The sequence below is a fragment of the Juglans regia genome, chromosome 3, assembly GCF_001411555.2.
Source record: "Juglans regia cultivar Chandler chromosome 3, Walnut 2.0, whole genome shotgun sequence".
In the NCBI taxonomy this organism is placed as follows: domain Eukaryota; kingdom Viridiplantae; phylum Streptophyta; class Magnoliopsida; order Fagales; family Juglandaceae; genus Juglans; species Juglans regia.
The window spans coordinates 33,930,085-33,950,441 of record NC_049903.1 but is presented as its reverse complement, the minus strand read 5'-3'; the positions used below and the strand labels follow the sequence as shown (position 1 = coordinate 33,950,441).

At 34.5% G+C, this 20,357-nt stretch overlaps 1 protein-coding gene and 1 pseudogene across 1 annotated transcript; both read right to left on the bottom strand.

Annotated features, from left to right (window-relative positions):
* Positions 1-638: 638 nt before the first annotated feature.
* Positions 639-2,722, bottom strand: LOC108991043 (annotated as a pseudogene).
* Positions 2,723-17,465: 14,743 nt separating this feature from the next.
* LOC108988382 (cationic peroxidase 1-like) lies at positions 17,466-19,825 on the bottom strand. Its single transcript, XM_018961631.2, has 4 exons — positions 19,531-19,825; positions 18,398-18,577; positions 18,142-18,307; positions 17,466-18,053 (listed from the first exon to the last, which is right to left on the bottom strand). The coding sequence occupies exons 1-4, from the start codon at positions 19,765-19,767 to the stop codon at positions 17,662-17,664; spliced, it is 975 nt and encodes a 324-aa protein (XP_018817176.1). The 5' UTR covers positions 19,768-19,825; the 3' UTR covers positions 17,466-17,661.
* Between the last annotated feature and the right edge of the window lie 532 nt (positions 19,826-20,357).

The window sequence follows — 20,357 nt, the reverse complement described above, 5'->3', positions numbered from 1 at the left end:
AGGTCCAACATGTTTTCTAACAACTTTATTTTGCTAGCTAGGATGGCAGAGTCCAGCAATGAGGTTAGAGATACATATCCTGGGCTATTAGTCTAGTCTGTCATCAAAATGGGCTTCTAAAGCTCGACTGTGAGAAGACAACATTGTCATTCATGTGTTAAAACTTAAATCTCGTCTACATCGAGGAATGGGGATTTTTGTTGTCCGCATGCAAACCCCATAACCTTCGAATACTCCAAGTAATTTTAATTAGGCTCAATAAGTTTAGAATCTAACACTCAACCAGTCTTACATGTGATATAACGATATTTCCTCCAACTTGCATGTTGGTCTCAAAATGACATTATAATGTCAAAGAGTGCGCCGCCTGATTAGCACCGTTCAGTTTGACTGTCAGTTTAAAATTGTATTTTTATTTTTTTTATTCACATTTTTTTATCTTTGTAAAATATTTTAAAAAATCTAAAAAAAATATTAATATACTAATAATCACTTTCTTAATTATTAAATAAAAAAAATTAAAAGAAATTAAAATATATGAAGTGTCAAAATAAGGAGACAAATGAAGTAGGTAGAGTAGCATTTTTCTAATGTAAAAATATATAGCACGAACAACGTTCATACAAAATGCTCTTATTCTAGTCAAAAGATGTTGGGCTGGTGGCATCAAGAGGGGAAAGGTTCTTGTCACCTCCCGTGCTTGGACAGTTCGATTGCAACGATGTTGTGAACGAGGAATCTATGTTATTGGTTACATTACAAATCCTTGTCCGAAAGACTCTGCACCTGGCTTGACCAATTGTGTGAGATCCTACATGCAGAAATTATAGTAAAATTGTATTCATATTTTTCGATATTTGAGTTAAAATTTAGAGGGTTTAAAGGATTCATTAGGATAACTTGAGCCAGCCAACCTGAGAGAGCCACCATTTCTTTGGCAGTGAAACCTTTTTTCGAGAATGCACTGATAAGGCCACTAAGATCCAATTGTGCACCAGGAATGTCAGAAAAACTTGAACTTGAGGTTGTGGAGTCTCTCCTGCCCAATTGAACTTTCCAACTAGGCCCACCCAGCTGAATCCAATTCAATATTATGAGGAAAATGATGCCAAAAGATCAAAGATTATTATAGTCATGTGTGTCAGTGTTGTAGTTATAATTCAGTTTTACTAGTAGTTTACATCATGAAGTCGGGGTTTTTTTTTTTCCTACTTACAGCGACGACGGAGTCTCTTGCAGAAACGGCTAAGATATCAGCACAAGAGACGACACCAGGGCACAATTTCTCCACTTCAGAGTTGATGCTGTCTATTACTTCAAATCGCCTTAGTGATTGATTGGCGCCCGCTGCTTTCTCTGTTCCGTTCAACAGTACTGATGCATCGCACCCCTGTTTATTCAACCTTGTTAATTATTTTGCTTACTACAAGGAATTCTAGCCACTGTATATCTGTCTTACAACACTAACAAATGCACATGCATGCTTTCAAAATATGAGGATTAATCTAAGGGGAAATGTACTACTTCCTATATATTCTTTAATTAATAGGATTTTTTCACACTTTTCACTCCAAATTACCAATGCTGACACATCTAACCTCTAACAACAGCTTCCATTAGCAAAATGAAATCCGGGTTCTGTTCATGAAAAAATAAAACAAATTAATATATTCATGATGTGAATTTCTTTTGTCCAAACAACTTTATGATTATATATGTATTTGCCATTAGACATATATATATGAATTTTATGTTTTTCGCTATACATGGAACAAGTTAGCAAGCAGGCTGCCAAAAGTGGGCGACTTGAGCCCGGGACTGACACGATCCCACAGTATATTAGTGTAATTTCATAATGATTCTTTTGTTGGAATCGCAAGGACCATAACTTCCATGACTTCATTTAAACGTGTGGCTACATGAAACTGAAGTTCAAATCTTGATAGGATCAAAGTAAAGAGTGCCAAAATACATTAATTACACGCACCAACAATGCACGACAGTACAATGAATATAGAGACGTGCAAGGGCGGAGTCAGGATTCGTCTCTTGAGGGCATGCAGATTAATGAAATTATACTATTTCTTGTTTGCGTTCTTGTTATGTTTGTCTTATAGGAATGAATCAATGCAAAAAATGGGCATGCAGTACCATCATTAATTTATGACGAACCTAGCTAGCTACATTTTATTTAAGACTCGATGTTGGACTAATTAACATCTATGGAGGATGTGTAACAGTGTATGTACAGTGAAACTGTATAAATATGGTTGAAAATATTACTGCCTAAGGTAAGGTAATCTCCAGAAATCATTAACCTATCGATGTTAATTCAATATGCAACACACACACACACACACACACGTACGCGGTATATATATATATCCTCACGCAAACACATGCAGATATAGATTTGCTGATATATATAAGACACTGATGATCAAGAAGAAAAGGAAATGAAAAGGAGAAAGTGAGAGAGATGACTTGAACAAAGCAGCCGTGAAAATGAAGGCGAAGCAAGGATGCTCCCATGCATGCGTTTCTTGCTCGACACTGCAGAGTCCACACCCGATTTAATGGTGAAAAGAGCTTTAGGACACGATGTTGCATAGAAATTAGAGGATAACTGAGAAGAAACCATTCCCACCAGAAGTGAAAATAAAAGGCATAATTTAGTGGCAGTGGAAACGAAGGAGCTGGCCGTAGAATGATAGGAAGCCATGACTAAAAGACTAATGATCGATTTCGTGTGAAGAAGAGAAGAAAGAAGATGTAGGCTTTTCACTTTATAATTGGTGCGAGATAAAACACGAGGCCAGGATCCTGTATTTATACAGGAGCTCTAACATGACCATAGACTTAGTTTGCTTTTTATATATTAAGTTGAGATTAGATAAAAGTTAAATAAAATATTATTTATTTATTATTATTATTAGTATTAGTATTTTAAGATTTAAAAAAATTAAATTATTTATTATATTTTATGTAATAATTTAAAAAAATTATAATAATAAAATCAAATTAAATCAAATATTTCCACTATCTAAACAATACATTAATTGTATTCATTCATTTTTTACATTCGTACAATGAGTGCATGTATGTAACATAATGATGGGTGGGTTTTTTCCTTTTTGATTATTGGTTTAAAGAATAGTACGTGCCACGTGGTACTAAAACATTAAAAAAAGGATGATGCTATAGCTCCCGCTGGGGTAAGAGCTATAGCATGTGTTTTCATATATTTTTATGCGTTTTTTTTTCAGTAATTTTTTATATAGATTTTTTTAATATCTTTAAAAATAAAATAAATTTAGAATATCATTAAAAACACTTCTTTAATTAGAAAGTAAAAGAAAAAAATTATTAAAAAATATTTTCTTAATCACGAAATAAAATAAGATGATTTTCTTAATCATCTTCTCTAACTCTAACTTTTCTACGATGTAGGCCTCATACGTACTCTCATAACTTTTGTGCTCTGTTATCAATGCTTCCCATTCAGTAATCTTTTGATTGAGAAGATGATTTTCATGGGTAACATTTTGTAAATTTGATTCTAAAAGTGGTTTTGTAATCATTAAGAGAATGAACATCATCCAGAGCTTCCTGCAGCCTAAGCATCAATAACTCATTGGATTTGGTTGAAAGCTCCGGCTGCCATGTGCATTCTTCCAGTTTCTCTTTCACAAGTATAAATTCACAACCTGCTTTGGAAAAAATATCCAAGTACATGTTCACTAAATGCATTTTGCAAACTTCTTCTTCAATCTTCTGGCAAAGCCCTTCCTACAAGCATAGTGATATTTTCAAATCCTCTAAATGAATATCTCCACACAAGTTCTCTGTGGAGGCGATGGAAGGGTAAGGTGGAGGCTTGAAATTGGCTAGGTTCCTCGTTGTTCTGTGGAGGCGATCGACGAAATTGTATGTTGACTGGGTTTTGTTCTGTGGAGGCAATCTAGCTAGGTTTCATTCTATTTGTTGAAGAAGACAAGGTTTTAATTTTGGTTTTTAATTTTTTTAATTTATTCAGTGGCAACCACGTCAAGCGGGTGTTGGGAGCGGGAACAAACGAGCGGTGGGCATAGCTACCAGCAGGTTCCCCCTGTAAACCTGGTGGGCAGAGTAGAAAGTAATTTATCCCATTGTTGGGGGATATGTCTTCCCCTCATTAGAGGCCGGCCGGACATGGCTTGAATGGGAACTCCGTCTCGCCTCGTGACAATGCTAACTATAGCGCGCCATAACAGGAGCTAGGGATCCAAGCTAGACCTCTTCCTTGTGAGTGACACCCAATAGCCACATGATGTCCCGACCCATGGGACCAGATAGCTAGCTTGCTAGTCATATTATTTTTGTTCAATTTAGTTTTTCTTTTTAATTTTGAACTATACTTTTGAAGTGTTTAAATTTGTAATTATGTGATGTGATGTGTTAAGATAAATATAAATAATTAAATTTATTATTTTCCATAAACTTATATTTTTGAATAAGTGATGATTTCACATAATATTATAGATCTGAATTTTGAATCTACACTCTATCTGATTTAATTAAATATTCAACGTTTTGGGCCTACTTATTGAAGAAGAGTCTAGTCCACACATGAGGGAGAGTGTTAAGACAACTATAAATGATTAAATCTATTTCTTCATATAAGTTTAACTTTTTAGGACAAATGATAATTTCAGAGGATGACACCATATATATATATATATATATATATAAAGCACATATATTAACATTGTAGGAAAGATGATGTGCACATGATCTATATATTTATATATCATCACCGAAAATGGATGGGAGGACTAATTAATATGTAGAAGGAGATTTATCTCCTTCCTTGGACTCAACTTTTTAAACGCCAAGGATCTATTTTAACAACGCCAAACCCATGCAGAGACTTATATTGTAATTTATTTCTGAAAATAATAATAATGGAATCTAAAAGTAGTTGTTTTCTTGTACTTGTTTTGTGGTTCTCGATCTTTTTTATGGACTGCAGGTAGATTCATTGAAAGCATGATGCATGCTTAGCTTTCCGAAAGAAATTTCATAACTTTCTGTGGCCGGAGTTTGGTAATCATTGGGATATATTCACAGTAAAACTTGAGTCAAGATTTGCATATTGTAGCTGGACGACACTCCCGAAAGAGACAAATGGATAGAAGTAATGTCTCGAAGGTACTGATTATATATATATATATATATTATATATGTGTATGTGTATGTGTAGACGACATGGTGCTATCAACTAATTTCACTTTCTCATGGCGTTTTCTACTCATTAATCACTACAAGAAAAACAGACATTTGTGACGAATTATTTACGACGAGAATAACTATTTGCGATGAAAACAGACTCATTTTAGCAGGAAATAGTCATTTTCACAGGAAATAACTAGCCACAAATAAACAGTTTTCTTGTAGTGAATTTAGATATGACTCGTTGTTCCCTTTGATTTAGTGGAAAAGTTTCGCTGAAGAAATTTGATTCGTATGCTTTATAATTGGTTTGGGGAGAAAAACGCGTCGGGCCACACTAGTGACGGACCCCCCTACAAAGAGGTCATACACCACACACATCTACCAAATTAACATATAATTTATTATTTTTATTCTTCTATCTAAATACACACATATTTAAACAAGATAAAATAATAAAAATGACAAATTGCATAATGATTAGATAGAGATGGATGGTATAAGATTTCCATGTAGAGTACTAAAAATGAATAAATAAATATAGAGTAACTTTAAAAGTGGCAATTCTGATCATGTTTCAAAGTATTGAGCTTATGATCCATGACCCAAAGCAAAACACTATATATGCATATTCATATTTGTTCTTAATCGTTTAAAATTGACAATAATATATATGATCTTCTAGAAAAGTTTTATCTAGAAGATTTTGCTTAACAAGAAAAGATCAACTAAAATTTCAGTTACAATATTACATACACGATGTTCTTTATCATCCAAATCTACAATACTTGCCTACAATTTTTTTATTTATGTTTGGTTGGTATTGAAAGCTATTGAGAAGTTTAAGGTTTAGGCTGCATTTGGATGTTGAACTGAGTTGAGTTGAAATGAAAATTGAAAGTTGAATAAAATATTATTAGAATATTATTTTTTTTAATATTATTATTATTTTGAGATTTGAAAAAGTTGAATTGTTTATTATATTTTGTGTTGAAATTTAAAAAAAGTGTAATGATTAGATAAAATGAATTGAGATAGATTTGGAATCCAAACTGGATCCAGTTGACAGATTAACTCGACTTGTCTTGGCACTTCCAATTTCAGTAGCTACTGTTGAACGAGCTTATTTGGCTATGAATATTATTAAGACAAGGTTTCGAAACAAAAAAGAAAGATAACTTTCTCGGGGATTTTTTGACAGACTATATTGAGAAAGACATTACTGAAAGGTTTAATAAGAATGCCATAATTAATGATCATGAGTTTTATTCAATAAAAGAGCGATGAGCTCATGAATTAACATAACTGGTTACGTATTTTCTTATGCATTCAAACTTGTAGTTAGAAAATATGTATTTTTTTATTATATATATAGATTTATGTCATACTTTTTATATAAATTTTGACATATACTTTTGACCCCTAAATTAGATTTTTAGTTTCGTCACTACTGGGCTACACCTCTTTTTGTCATTTTGTGGAGCTTCCTACTTACCTAATCTCATTATTTGAAGGAAAATCCTTGTCTAAGGTCCACTAGTTGTAGTGGATATATATTATATGGTGATCAAGTGGTTTTCTTGACCGGTGCAAAATACCCCCAGCTAGCGTACTAGTAAATTGTAATTAGAAAGGGTACCGCTAATCATGGAAGAATAATCCACTGTTTTATTTTAACATTTTGTCATTTCCAAACACGCTTGTTACGTGACAAATGATTTTAAATGAATTTTAGGTAAGTAGTTGATAAAAGAAATCATTTAAGATGTTGTCACATCAATAAATATGATTAGAGATTATAAAATTTAGAAATAGTGACAACGTGTTCGCGTGCACTTTTTTTTTATTTTTTTTCGACGAATTAAGCATTGTAAAGACAAATTAAACGGTAATTACAAGGATACAATATTCATTGATATGGGAGTACCCAACAATCATCTGACACACAACAAAAACAATATCGAAAATAAAAATAAAAAATAGTTATTAAGCCAAAAAATTGACTCCAACTCAATCCCATAGGGGGATGCTGTTTTAAAGCGGTTTTAATATAGTCTGATAAACAGACTATATAAACCTAACTCAAATTTGACGAGCAGTAAAGCGTCGAAAATCTCTTGTACAAATCTGGAATTTTAATTATTCTTAATTTATTGTAATAATATTTTTTAATATCCGCAGTCGAGAGGGGTGCGCTACATTCTGTTGATCCGGTCTAACTGTAAGAGAATATCACGATCACATCGTCTTGATCGCTGGTTATTAAAAACATGAACATAGAAGAATAGCAGCCTAAAGATAATCCGATACACCGGTAAAGCACCACCACCGACGATGGTGACGCGTGTGGGACACGTACTGCACTAAGAACGAAACGAGCACAATGGTCTAAAAGATCTGAAGCCGTTGGCACCGGTGATGCCGCGCGTGGCGGCATGAATCTCCTTCTAATGCGGCAGCACGTGAGGAAATTCATTACATATACTTGATTTATGTAAAGATCAATCAAATTTATAATTAATAAAACAAATAGATGTATATCGGGTTAAACAGTGAATGGATGAAATTTGTTCATTTGTTCCTTTCAATTAATTTCATATTTTCATTTATATTTATAACAAAAATTCTATATACAATCATTTTTATTTATTTTTTACATTCTCCACTGATGTGATTAGTTGTATAATAAGTATGTACAAGAGACGTTCTGAAATATTTTTTATTAAATGCAAGCCAAACTTACATAATTAAAAATAGAGATATTAATAAGACTTTTAGCAAGGGTACACGCGCGCGCCCTTTTGTTTTTCTCTCACGTCCGTTTGCTCTCTCTACCCACATCGTTCATCATCCCAATATCTCCGACCGGGGGGAGGGAGCCTCATCTCCTCCTTCCATCCACTCGCCCAGATCCTATGTATAGGTCTATTTATGCTTTTCCTTTACTTTTTTCGATGATAGTGCCAAGAGATACCGATCTACTGCTCGTAGACCATATCCAACCACCACGCGCCCCTCTAAAGGAATCCCCAGCTGTCGATCTGTTGGACGGTGAAAGAAGTCTGTCCAGTCGAGTGGTGAGTGTGGTTCACGCGCGGATTACAATGCAAATGAAAAGTCATACCACTAGTACTCTTCTTGAAACTTGGTCTGCCTCACTCTTACTTATAATGGATAGATAATTGAGAGAAGAAGCTTATTCTTCCAAAGTAGGTAATTGGAAGAGAACAACTTAATGGTCACCATGTGAATCATGGTATTGCAAGAAAGAGTAGAGGAAGAAAGATCAGAGGCCATCAGGATCAAAGAAGGTTAATCCAGGTATTAGTCTGATACCATGAGAATGTTTTCGTAGAACCACCACAACTTTGAGGGTGGTGAATGTTTTCCATTTCTAGAGTTGTATAGAGTGTATATAGGGAATATATATCTATGGTAATTACAATTAGAATGGACAACATGTACAAAAATCAATGATCAATCTCCTAGGATCAAGGATTAATCATTACACATATGGAAAGCCTATCTAATTTAGGTGAGGATATCCGAGAATCCTCAACACATATGTGAACAAAATTTGCAACGAATAATCTTTTAAAAGTAAAATTTGGTTTCCAAAGGCTCTTTAATTTGTACTCGCTTTCTTTGGTTTGAAGTTAATTATGCATTTCTTAAGTATTATTATGATCATCGATCGTACTCATGTTCATACTTGGACAAATGTGAATAGGGTGAAACATATATAGCCATGCAGAAGATCACGTAGATCGAATTTCCACGGCCACTCTGTATAGTATATGCTGACCCACACGCTAATTGCTTAAAGTTGCAGGGCAATATCTTTGTTTGCTAGCTAACATGCATGGCATGATCTACAAGACTTCAAATTAACGTTCCCATTATATATGTCATGATTGGCATGGCAGAAATTAGCAACCTAGCTAGCTAGCTCGATCTTCTAATGATCATTCAACGTACGTCTCTTGTGTCCGCAGTTATTCAACGAAGATTCTTTGCCGAGGTTATACACTGCATCAATAGCGTGTTAGATACTATGCCTCCATGCAAGTACGTCCTATACTAGGAGAAAGTAGGTGTACTTAGCTAGACAAAAATGAGTTAAGATGAATTTTTAATTTAAACAGCATCTTAATAAAGAGTGGCTAGATATTAAGATATCACCGCTAGTGGATCAGAGGTACGTACCCACACGCGCGTACGTACGTCTCTTTCCATGTCCTTAATTTCTAGTGGATGAAGTGTTGCAGCTTGCTAGCTGGAATCCCAGGTACAAAAGTTTGAGGTTAATTTCTAGAGAACTTCAAGAAATTAATTAGCTGATCAGTTTGAATAAACAGGCAAAATATACCATTTGCTTGCATATACGTGTGTGTGTATATTTAGGCAAAATATATCATCATGAGTTTGTCTTTTTGAATTTACGTTTGGGTATTTTATTTTATTTTATTTTATTATTATTTTAATAATTAAAGAAGTAATTATTAGTGAAATTGTATAATTTTTTATTTTTAAAAAATATTTATAGATTTTAAAAAAATATTAATTCAAAAAAAAAATATTATTACACTAATAGTAAGTTTGAGAGGTCAAATTCATGAAACTGAATAGCAGCATCCATATATATATATATATAGACACACACTAGGACAGCTTTCAACTAGGACGTTTCTTTTAATATTGATCTTTTCTTGACTTTCAACTAGGACAGCATCCATAGATTCCAAGAGCGTATGTGCAACAGAAGCTGAATACGTAGTACTGATATATATTGTGGACACTGATGATCAGGATTTTAGGCATCGCCATAGAGCTTCAATTATTATATGTAGAATACTTGGTTTGACTTGACGTCCTCGATCGTGGCCAGGCCACCAAGCCACAATGTTAGACTTCGTGTTCTAATTATCAGCAAAAGAAATATCGATCAGGACAACATTTTTAGAAATTAATCATTAAAGTTCCGATGCTACGGGTATATTAAATTATTTATAAATAATAATACAATAATTTATAAATTATAATAACTTATTTTTTAATAATAATGAAGTAATCTAAGAACAATTGTATTCCCAAAAACCTAAGTAACAACTAATTAATTACAACTTTTATACGCCCAGTGAATAAAATAAATTTTTTTTTAAGTTTTATTTTGATTTAATGTAGTTAAATTTAAAAGAAAAGAATATTATATTTGAGAAGTTGTGGGTGAATTATAATTACTGTATCACTACGTTTTGTTTTTAGTATTCCGAACAGTACTATATATGGACCAAACCATGCAACTTCGATTGGTCTGGGACTGCCTGCATTGGCTAAACCCAGTCAACGGGGTTGATTGACCGATCAACCACTAGTGGGGCTCTCCGAATCGTCTCCATAGTATAGCACGTACGGCCGGCACACTTCTCAAGTGCCAAGCGGCATCTTTGATACTAAAGTTTATAGGTCATGTCCATGTATTTTCACTACAAGAAAACTGGGCTATTGCGGCGATTTTTTGTCCGCTGGAAATAGCATTGCCGCAATAGCCCAGTTTTCGTGACGATTTTTGCTTCGACGCAATATACCAGGGGTGCGGTTTTTAATTTATTTTTTGCAGCGAATTTTAAGTTTTTTGCGGCGTAATTTATTCGCCGCAAAAGAAGTTTACGCTTTACACGGCGATTTTGAAGATAGTTGTGACGCTTTTATCCGCCGTAAAATGATAAAATCTTATGGCGTCGAAGAATTTCGCCGCAGTAGTGATTTTAAGTCGTGGGCGCCAACACCCCAGGTAAAGTTTAGATTTCCCCCCAAATCGCGATTTCTCTATTCCTCGTCCCCAACTTTCACCCATCTCCATTTCTCTCTAGCTACAGACTCACCGCCCACACAAAGTTTCCTCTAATGAACTTCCACCGAATGAAACCGCTAACTCACGAACCAGTGAGTCTCGCGTAAGCGATGTACGCGGTTCCGCCCCATCGAAAACCCTGTAATCGGCTTCTTCATCAGTTTATGTGAAATCATCATCGTCGTCCAGTTTTCTTTTACTCTAAGGCTTTCATCGTCGACCCTTTTCCGAGGCAAAGTGGGTTGGAGTCCATTTTCCGTCCCATTCATCTCTTGATCCACTCAGCTGGAGTCGATTTCCCAAGGTAATACTCTGTTCTAGGTCTTCATGGTTCTTAACGAATGCGTGCGGGTAAATTAGAAATGGATTTGTTTTGCTATAAAAAATATGCTTAGGTTTTCCTTTTGCACACACATTTGACAATCACGAGCGGGGAGCAAGTGTTTTAGTTTTTTCGACTCTGGCAAACTTCATTCGGAGTGCCTGGGTTACGGGCAGAACAAATTAAACCCAATGTGACTTGTTTTTTTAGTTATTAAATCAGCATTAACATCTTATGCCTGCACACACACACAGAGGACCTAATCATCAAGTTGTATCTGTTGCCTCATATAAGTAAAATGGAAGAGGCAAAGTCATTCAGATACACTTGGTGCTAGATTTTAGGGTGAAAAAAAAGAAGAGAAAAGATAAACAAAGAAGAAGGAGATAGCTAAGATTATCTTGGGTGTACCAAATCAACAAACTAATTACAAACTAATTGCAAACAGTTAGTAGATGTTCTTCTGTTTTATTAAATAGTTAGTATCTTTGTATTATATATTTGGTTCCGTTTGTATGGTATGGGGTTTTATATTTTTTGGGTTCATTTTTTTAGGCTTTTGTAAGTTTTTTTTTTCCAATTAAAACTCAAGGTTTTATTAAAAATAGAGACATGATTCTCATTCGGTTTGGGTTGATATTGGGTTTTATATTTATTTTGGTTCATTTTTTTAGGGTTTTAGTTTTTTATGTTTTTATTAGGACTCAAGCATTTTATTAAAAATGCTGACATGCTTCTTATTAAGTAAAAACTAATTGGACTTCACCAAACAATATGACTGAATCGGTTTTTGGTTGAAGAATTTTATGTTTCATTTATTTTTTACTTTCTCATCTATATCTGTCTTTTAAAAATCATCAAAGGAGTGAGAGAAGTTTTTGTAAAATAAACCAAACAAAAAATAAATGAAAGGAATTGTATGATTGGTGAATTTTCAAGGTAGTTAAAAAACATGCTCGTAAACAAAATTCCTGTGTATTCCAGGAAGAATTTTGGTCTATGTTTCTAGGTATAGAAAAAAACCATGTAAGTTTTGATTGATTATAAGAGCTCAAGGTTTTGTTTCAAAAAAAAAAAAAAACCTCAAGGTTTCCTTTAAACCAGGTGACAAAAGGAAAACAAAAACCTACACGAGGAATATAAGTTATAATATTATAACTTACACTGGGGCTAGATATACGAGGAATGACACGATGTTTCCTGCATACAATGAGATACCAAAAATGACATGAGACCTTGAAACTTTAATATATAAGAACTCGAGATGTTTAGAACGGGAGAAATATTTAGGCTATACGTAGGAAGAAGGCTGAAAACGAAAGACATCACGTGATGATCAACATGGATCGTTGCCATTCTTGCTTGGAAGCCAACCCTTTTGGTTCTTGACCAGGGTGTCCGGCAGGGGATCGATCAGCTAGGCTAGATGTGGATCAGGCCGGCACCACGTACGTACAAAATATCACCTAGCTGCTTGTCATGAGTCTTTGTATTGGGTGCGTACGTATTTATAGGTATGAGATGGAAAGGTTTAGAAGATGGTGGACGCCAATAGATGATCAGTTGCTTTTGGGTACAAATATTATTTGGTTTTTTGAGCTGTTAAGCAAAAACTATGAGAAGATAATTTTATGGGGGTAGAAGTAGATCATCATGATGAGCTGGGAAGCTCATTAATGATTAATTATGTTGATTTTTGGAGCGTTTTATTTCTGGCATTCATTGGTTCTCCGAAACCTATCGATCTTGAAGTTTCATCACTAGCTAGCCACTTTTGGTAGTAACGTTACCAAAAGTGGCTCTCTAGCCGAACCCTACATGCTATTATAAGCTGTTGTATATGTTACCAAAAAAATGTCAATTTACTGTGATTTATTCTTAAATATGTGAGTAGGAAAACTGGAATGTATTGGTCATGTGCATGCTTTCCATGAGATTTACTAATAATTGATCGGGAGGGATTTGATCTTTTGAGTTTGCTTAAAGACATATATATAATACACATGATGCATGCAGCTTCGAAAAGGGTCATGATGTTATTAACGATTAAATTATATACCCTACCGGCCAATCACTTGAGCTGTACGTCGACGTTTGATCTCTTCATAAGAGAGACGCAGGCGCAATTGAAATGGCTTAGTTTGGAAAGAGATCATGAGAGAGCGGGTGGAGCCATTTGGTGACGTGAAGCAACTGATCATGATTGTCATACAGTAAAGATGGAGGGAGGAAGAGTAATGGAGTCCAACGGAGTCCATATCCTTATACGTACGTAGGTGTTCAATCCCAAATTCCTTAATTTTCTAAAAGATCAAGTACGTACTGGCCTGGCCTGGTTGGGATTAGCACGTACGTGAGATCATATGTGAGAGCCCACCACCTATCTAGCCGTTACATTTAAACGGTTTATTTCAACCAAGACACCACCCCTGCCTACGCTATCTGCCTTATATATATATATATATATATATATGCTTCCAGCTTCCTTCCTTCAATTGGCTTTTAATTAATCTGCTCCTCATGCATCTTTAGGATCATCATCATTATATATATATATATATATATATATATATATATATATATATTTCAATAATATTAATGGGCAGAGGTACTAGTACTACTCTTTAATGATGATGATCTGCATCCATGCAATTAATGAATGCGTGCATCTTATAATTATTATATGCTTCCAAGGATATGGACATAATACTAATGATCACCTATGTATATGTATATATATATATATATATTTATATACATAGGTGATCCAATTTAATCTCTGAAATTGGCAAAGGTAGAAGCTGTTTTCCAGTTCAATTCCCATTAATTCATGATCATCTTAATTAATTAATTAAGTGCCAATCATGAAAAAGGATGCACTTCATATATGCAGAGCATGTGGAGTGACGTCGTTCCTATATATAGTGATCATCTGGAGTTTGGAGAGCAAAAATGGCTCCTTAATTTACACAACATATATATTAGAGATTGCTTGTTAGGTACGTAAACTCTTAATTTAACTTAATGTTACTGATCAATGCATGCCCATTGATTAACTAACTAGTCGATCTTTGTAATTTTCTGGGTTTAATAAAATTATTAAGGGTTAATATAGCGAGTATTCAATTATTGTATAACAAGTCTAGTAGTTGATCTTATATATATTAATTAGAGTACTGGCCGGCGCACATATAATAATATAGATGGATATTTATTCCAAAACACAAACGTCACTACAAGAAAATCTGTCTATTGCGGCAAATTTTTGGCCGCTGGAAATAATATTGCCGCAATAAGCAATCTTTCAATACAACTCCACAAAGCTTTAAGGATGTTTGTAATTAGTTTGTTGATTTGGTATTGTTCCCAAGATAATCTTAGCTATCTCCTTATTGGCTTCCACAATCTCCCTAATTAGTATATATAGGCAATGTGCAACCCTACTAATAATAATGTTATTATTTTAGTGCTATTATTGTTATCTTTTTCAGAAAGATGGCTGCCAAGCAAACTCCACTTCTGCATTGGGTTTATATTGGCAGAAAACCCTTTAGGAACACTTATAGAGATTCTATAAGTGTTCCTAAAGTTCTAGCCTCCCCAAGTCATCAACATCTAGGGGAGAGTTAAAAAGTCTTGTATTATTAAGCATCATGGTAAACATGGAGGTCAGTTTGATAATTGCATGCAGTTCACTAGACTTTTTAACCAATGGTCGACAAGTTTGCCATCATGTTCCAGCCGTTGGATAATCTAAAGGACACTTGCTATGTAATAATGCTAGCATATTGCATCCAATAAAAATGGGCATTTTATGACAAGTGTCCCCAACCATTATATATAGTTTGGTGTGGCAATAGTTTGGTGTGGCAATATTGACCAACTGGAAGCGAAGTGGGTTTTCATGGCTTTAGGATTTTGCTTGCTTTCTACTCAAAGCTGCTCTCTCTTTCTCCTCAAGAGCCAAAATCGCATTTCCTTGTCCATTATATAGCTCTAATGGCTAGCTCTATATACATGTTTTATTCTAACTGCATGTGTATATCAATCATATATGTTATTTTAATTAGATGCTGACTAAGCAATTCCTATAGTGAAAGTTTTATCCTGTATGTTGCAGGTAGACCAGCAGATCATAGTAGAAGATGTGCAAATTCTGGCTATCAATTCAGTTTTTTCATTAAAGGTATCATAATTTAAACTTCATATATATATATATAAGATTGTTTCCTCTTGGCTTGATCTGTGTACAATGGAAGAGATTTTAGACCCTATATTATATGCGTGCATTGTGATGATAGATGCAGCTACATGTAATGCCATTGTCATCTAGGGGAGGTTAATATGCCATTATATTGATCATTGTTCGGTTTCTTACCTACTACTTCACATATTCTTTGCATTTCTGTTCTTTGTAATTTTGTTCCTCTATGACAATGAAAAACTGGGTGGAGAGAGATATCTCAGCCACCAAAGTAGTCTCCTAAACACCCTATAAAAAATTAAAAAAAAAAAAATAACAGGAAACAAGTTGTGATCAATATATATATATTCAAACTGATTAATTAAACATATTATCTTAATCTCTATTGTTAATTAAATATAAAGAAAGTACTAAACGAATTAAGAGAACTCTAAGCAGTTTGAAGAGCAATTCATACCCAGATGAAAAAGATAATATGTTTCTAGGCCAGTATTTTTTTGCATGCGGTCCCTATTTGTTTTCAATTTGCATGTATGTTAATTTGCAAGTTGTTACTGTTTTAACTTGCAGTTATTTAACTTGCTTAGTGACATGCTTTCATAGATTATTCTATGTTGGTTTTGCACAAATAGAATGTTTTGTTATATATAACTAGTCCTTTATATATAACTGTTATTATGGTGTGAATTGATGCATTTTATTTGCACTTGTCAGATTGGTGTTTGTTGAGATGGAAATATTTCAGCTTGTGGCGGCCAAGTATAGGGCATTGATGCAATCTTGTAAGCCATGATTCTGCCCACCCCTCATGCCCAAGTCCCATTTTGCTACTTTACAACGACTAGATATAATTTATAAAGATAAAGAAGCAGCATAGTTCCTATATTTGAACAATGTATTCTCAATATTTAGTAGTTAAGGCGTAAGTTTTGGGTTTCGAATGGTCCACCCTAGTGTATAGCCCATAATTACATTAATGTGAATTCCCCACCTGAATGGATGAATTGATACTCATTAATTTATTATCTTAGATGGAAATAGTGATCAAAGATTTGGAAATTAGGTTCCTACATGTTCTCAAGGCATATATAATGAAAGTTCAATATTTTCCTTTATGTTTCTTGTTTCTAACTATTTAATATCATAAGGCATGGGTTTAATATGACAATATTCCTGTCCTCTGTCAACATTAAGTGCAGTTTATGTGGTTAATTAAACTATTTTTCTTATTATTTCAGGTTGGTCAAACAATATTAATTGAAATTGATGTTTTAAGTAATATTGTTTGACTTACCTGAAATAATAAGAAAAATAGTATTAATTACATAAACTGGAAGTTGTGAAAATGAAATGGAACAAACGTATTTGGGCGAAGAGCAGGAAAAAAAAAATTAAAAGGGAGCATTTGCGGCGACATTTCAGCGCCGAGAAAAATCGTTGAATAACCAAATCAGTGGCGAATTTACAAAGCGCCGCAATAGCTCACTATTACGGCGACTCCTATGCGCCACAATAGCAAGAAATACGGTAGGATATCTATAGCGGCGACATTTTCAAATCGTTACAAGTATCCTATTGCGGCGAATGCCCAGTTTTCTTGTAGTGTTTAATCTTATTTACCGTACGTACGTGTATTTGAAAAGAAAGGGAGCGGGCAACCATAGCAATGAAAAAGAACTTGTTATTTATTAACAAAAATAGTTTAGTAACAAAAAAATTAGACAAAAATATATTTATAAATTAATTTAACTTGACGCAGTATATATATATGTTAAATAGTAAATTATATATATATTGTTTAACTTTCATTTAATAATAATGAAACTGGGGAGCAATTGTATCTAATAATTAATTAGCATGTTCATATGAGGAGATATATATAAAATAACTAACATTCATAATTTGATCTCTTCATCATTCATACAAACTTGCTATACTTTCAGCAAGTCAAATGAACCACATCATGATCACTTTATAATTTTTGAAAAATAACACGAGCTATATAGTTTTATATATGAGACTCGATCGAAAAGGATCCTGGCAGGCTAGTGTACTTAATTATGCTTTGACTTAGTTGACTTTGCGGCAATTTGTCCTGATCTGCCCACTTGAACCAGTAAGTGGGCTAAGGTTTCCCATCTTCACCATTGCATTGGCAAAGTCTGTTTGGAAGCTTGCAGGGTTGGAGATATAAGCCTTAACTTGAGCGTCTGTGGAACCCCCGCTGAAGAGCTGTTGGTCTGAGTGCAAGAGACCCTTTTTGGCCACCAAATTCCTAAAGTAAGCGTTGTCAAAAGATGCCGGACTCATAACATCAAGAGGGGAAAGGTTGTTGTCTCCTGCCGGCGCCGTGCTTGGACACTTGGATTGCAGCGATGTTTTGAAAGTGGAATCTATGTCAATGTCATTGTAAATCCTTGGCCTGAAGGTTACGCACCTTGCTTGACCTATTGTGTGAGATCCTGCATGCAGAAAGAAATCATATATAGCGAAACATTGTATCGTTAATTAGGTTTAGTCATTTATAAAACATGATTTAAGCGAGTGCACCTGAAAGAGCCACCATTTCTTTGGCAGTAAAACCTTTGTTTGAGAAGGCACTAATAAGGCCACTAAGATTCAATGTTGGAGGAGGGAGGTTGCTATTTGCCGCAGCTGCACTTGCGGTTGTGGAATCTCTTCTTCCCAATTGAACTGTCCAACTACATCCACCTAGCTGCAGAATGCAATATAATTAATTATTCGATAATATCAGTAAAATTGAACAAAAAGATCAGCAAGATTTTTTTTTTTTTTAATTCCTTACAGCGACGACGGAGTCTCTTGCAGCAACTGCTACAATGTCAGCACAAGACACAACACCAGGGCAGATTTTCTCCACTTGAGATTTGATGTTGTCTATTACTTCATATCCCCTTACTGACTTGTCATTGGGCGGCGCAGTTTTCTCTCCTCCCGCGTCCAACAGAATCGATGCGTCGCACCCCTGTTACAGATCATCGACAATATTAATGTTACTTTCTGAAATCCTACCGTATATGGAACTTATAAAGTACAGCATAATCAAGCTAGAGTTAATCTTTATTTGATAAAAGCAATGCATGCAAAAAAATAAATAGCACCGACAAGATTGTATATACACGATATACACATCTACACACACGCACGCACACGTGTACTGTGTGTCTAAATTTTCGTTACAGATTAACAGGGGCGCGCGTGTCCAATATTAATAGCTGTATATATTCTTCTTCTTTATTTTTATTTTTTATTTTTTATTTTTCCATTCCTTCTCCTTTAATCCAAAGGGGAAAATGGAAAAAGAATATTGGGAAGGCGGAGATCACCTTTCGGTCATGTCTTTGGGTTGGGATCAAAACTATATATCCAGCTTACCTTTTTGGTCTGTGTCTAAATTCTGGGAAAGGCGTGCTGATTGAAAAGAAAAGTGATATTATCATAAACTAAGGATTTTTCATTTTCATTTCTTTTCTGTCATGCTTACATGATAGGAACTGTATAGTTGGAAAAGTCAAAACAGATCATGAGCATGCAGTATTTGGTAAAAACAAATCGAAGGTCGCCCGCTGCTATTTAATTACTATATATAGCTGATTTTTTCAGATAAAAGCCTCTTTAAATAAGAGAGATAGATGCAAATACTTACCAAACTTGGTAAACGTATGTAAAGACAACTGTACAGTGAAACTAAATAAAACTGGTTCAAAATATCTTAATTAAAGACCCAGATTTTTGCAGCTTAAACATAAATTAAAATGGTCAATCAGTCACCAGTAGTCACTTTGTTTCATGCGCTCTCTCTCACACATGGCGCCTCCTCACGCAACAGATCTATATAGTCTACAGACATATATGCTGATAAGATACTAAATAAGGTAAAAAAGAAAAGAAAAGGAGAGAGTGAGAGAGATGACTTGCATTAACAAAGCAGTCATGAAAATGAAGACGTAGCAATGATGCTCCCATGCGTTTCTCACTTGACACAGCAGAGACAACACCTGATTTAATGGTGGAAAGGGCTTTAGGGCACGAAGTTGCATAGAAATTAGAGGATAACTGAGCAGAAGCCAGTCCGACAACAAGTGAAAAGAAAAGGCATAATTTAGTGGCAGTGGCTGGAATGAAGGCCGAGGTGGGCTGCAGATAGCATGCCATGACTAATGACTTGGTTGGAAGAAGAAGGAAGCCTTTTGCTTGGTGCGTGGATATATAAGGTGAAAGACATGTATTTATAGATCAGGAGCTCCGAGAAGACCGTCGGCGTGTATGCATTTTCCTCATGCATTGAGTCAGCGTTAGGAGGAAACAGAATAATAATAATTATAACAGCATAAATATTTGCGTAAATATATAAGCTAGGAGGTATCCATTCGGGGTATAATCCAACTTCTAAATTATTGGTTTAAACAATAAATTAATTAGCTAGCGAGTTCCATGCATGTACAAATTAGTCTATATTGTCCTATAAATTATTAAAAGAACCGTTAAACTTAATTGTCAATTTTTTTTTTTTTATATTCAATTGCTCAAAAGATTCTTAGTAATTTCAAGTAAATTAAATTAATTTAATTTAATTTAATTAATGCATGCACGATTGGCTGGCCAATGGAATTCCCAAAAGAGAAATTGATATGGCGCGAGCTATCGAAGAACGTAGGATAGATGACTCGGCGCTTGTCACTTTCACTGCATGTGTTATCTATCTACTTTGTGATTAGTTTCAATATTACTGTTCCATCAAGTTA

Coding starts and splice junctions, on each gene's coding strand:
- LOC108988382 (XM_018961631.2), bottom strand. CDS start 19,767: ATGGCATGCTATCTGCAGCCCACCTCGGCCTTCATTCCAGCCACTGCC. Junction 18,308..18,397: donor CAAGAGACTCCGTCGTCGCT/GTAAGGAATTAA, acceptor TGCATTCTGCAG/CTAGGTGGATGTAGTTGGAC. Junction 18,054..18,141: donor AGAAATGGTGGCTCTTTCAG/GTGCACTCGCTT, acceptor TTCTGCATGCAG/GATCTCACACAATAGGTCAA.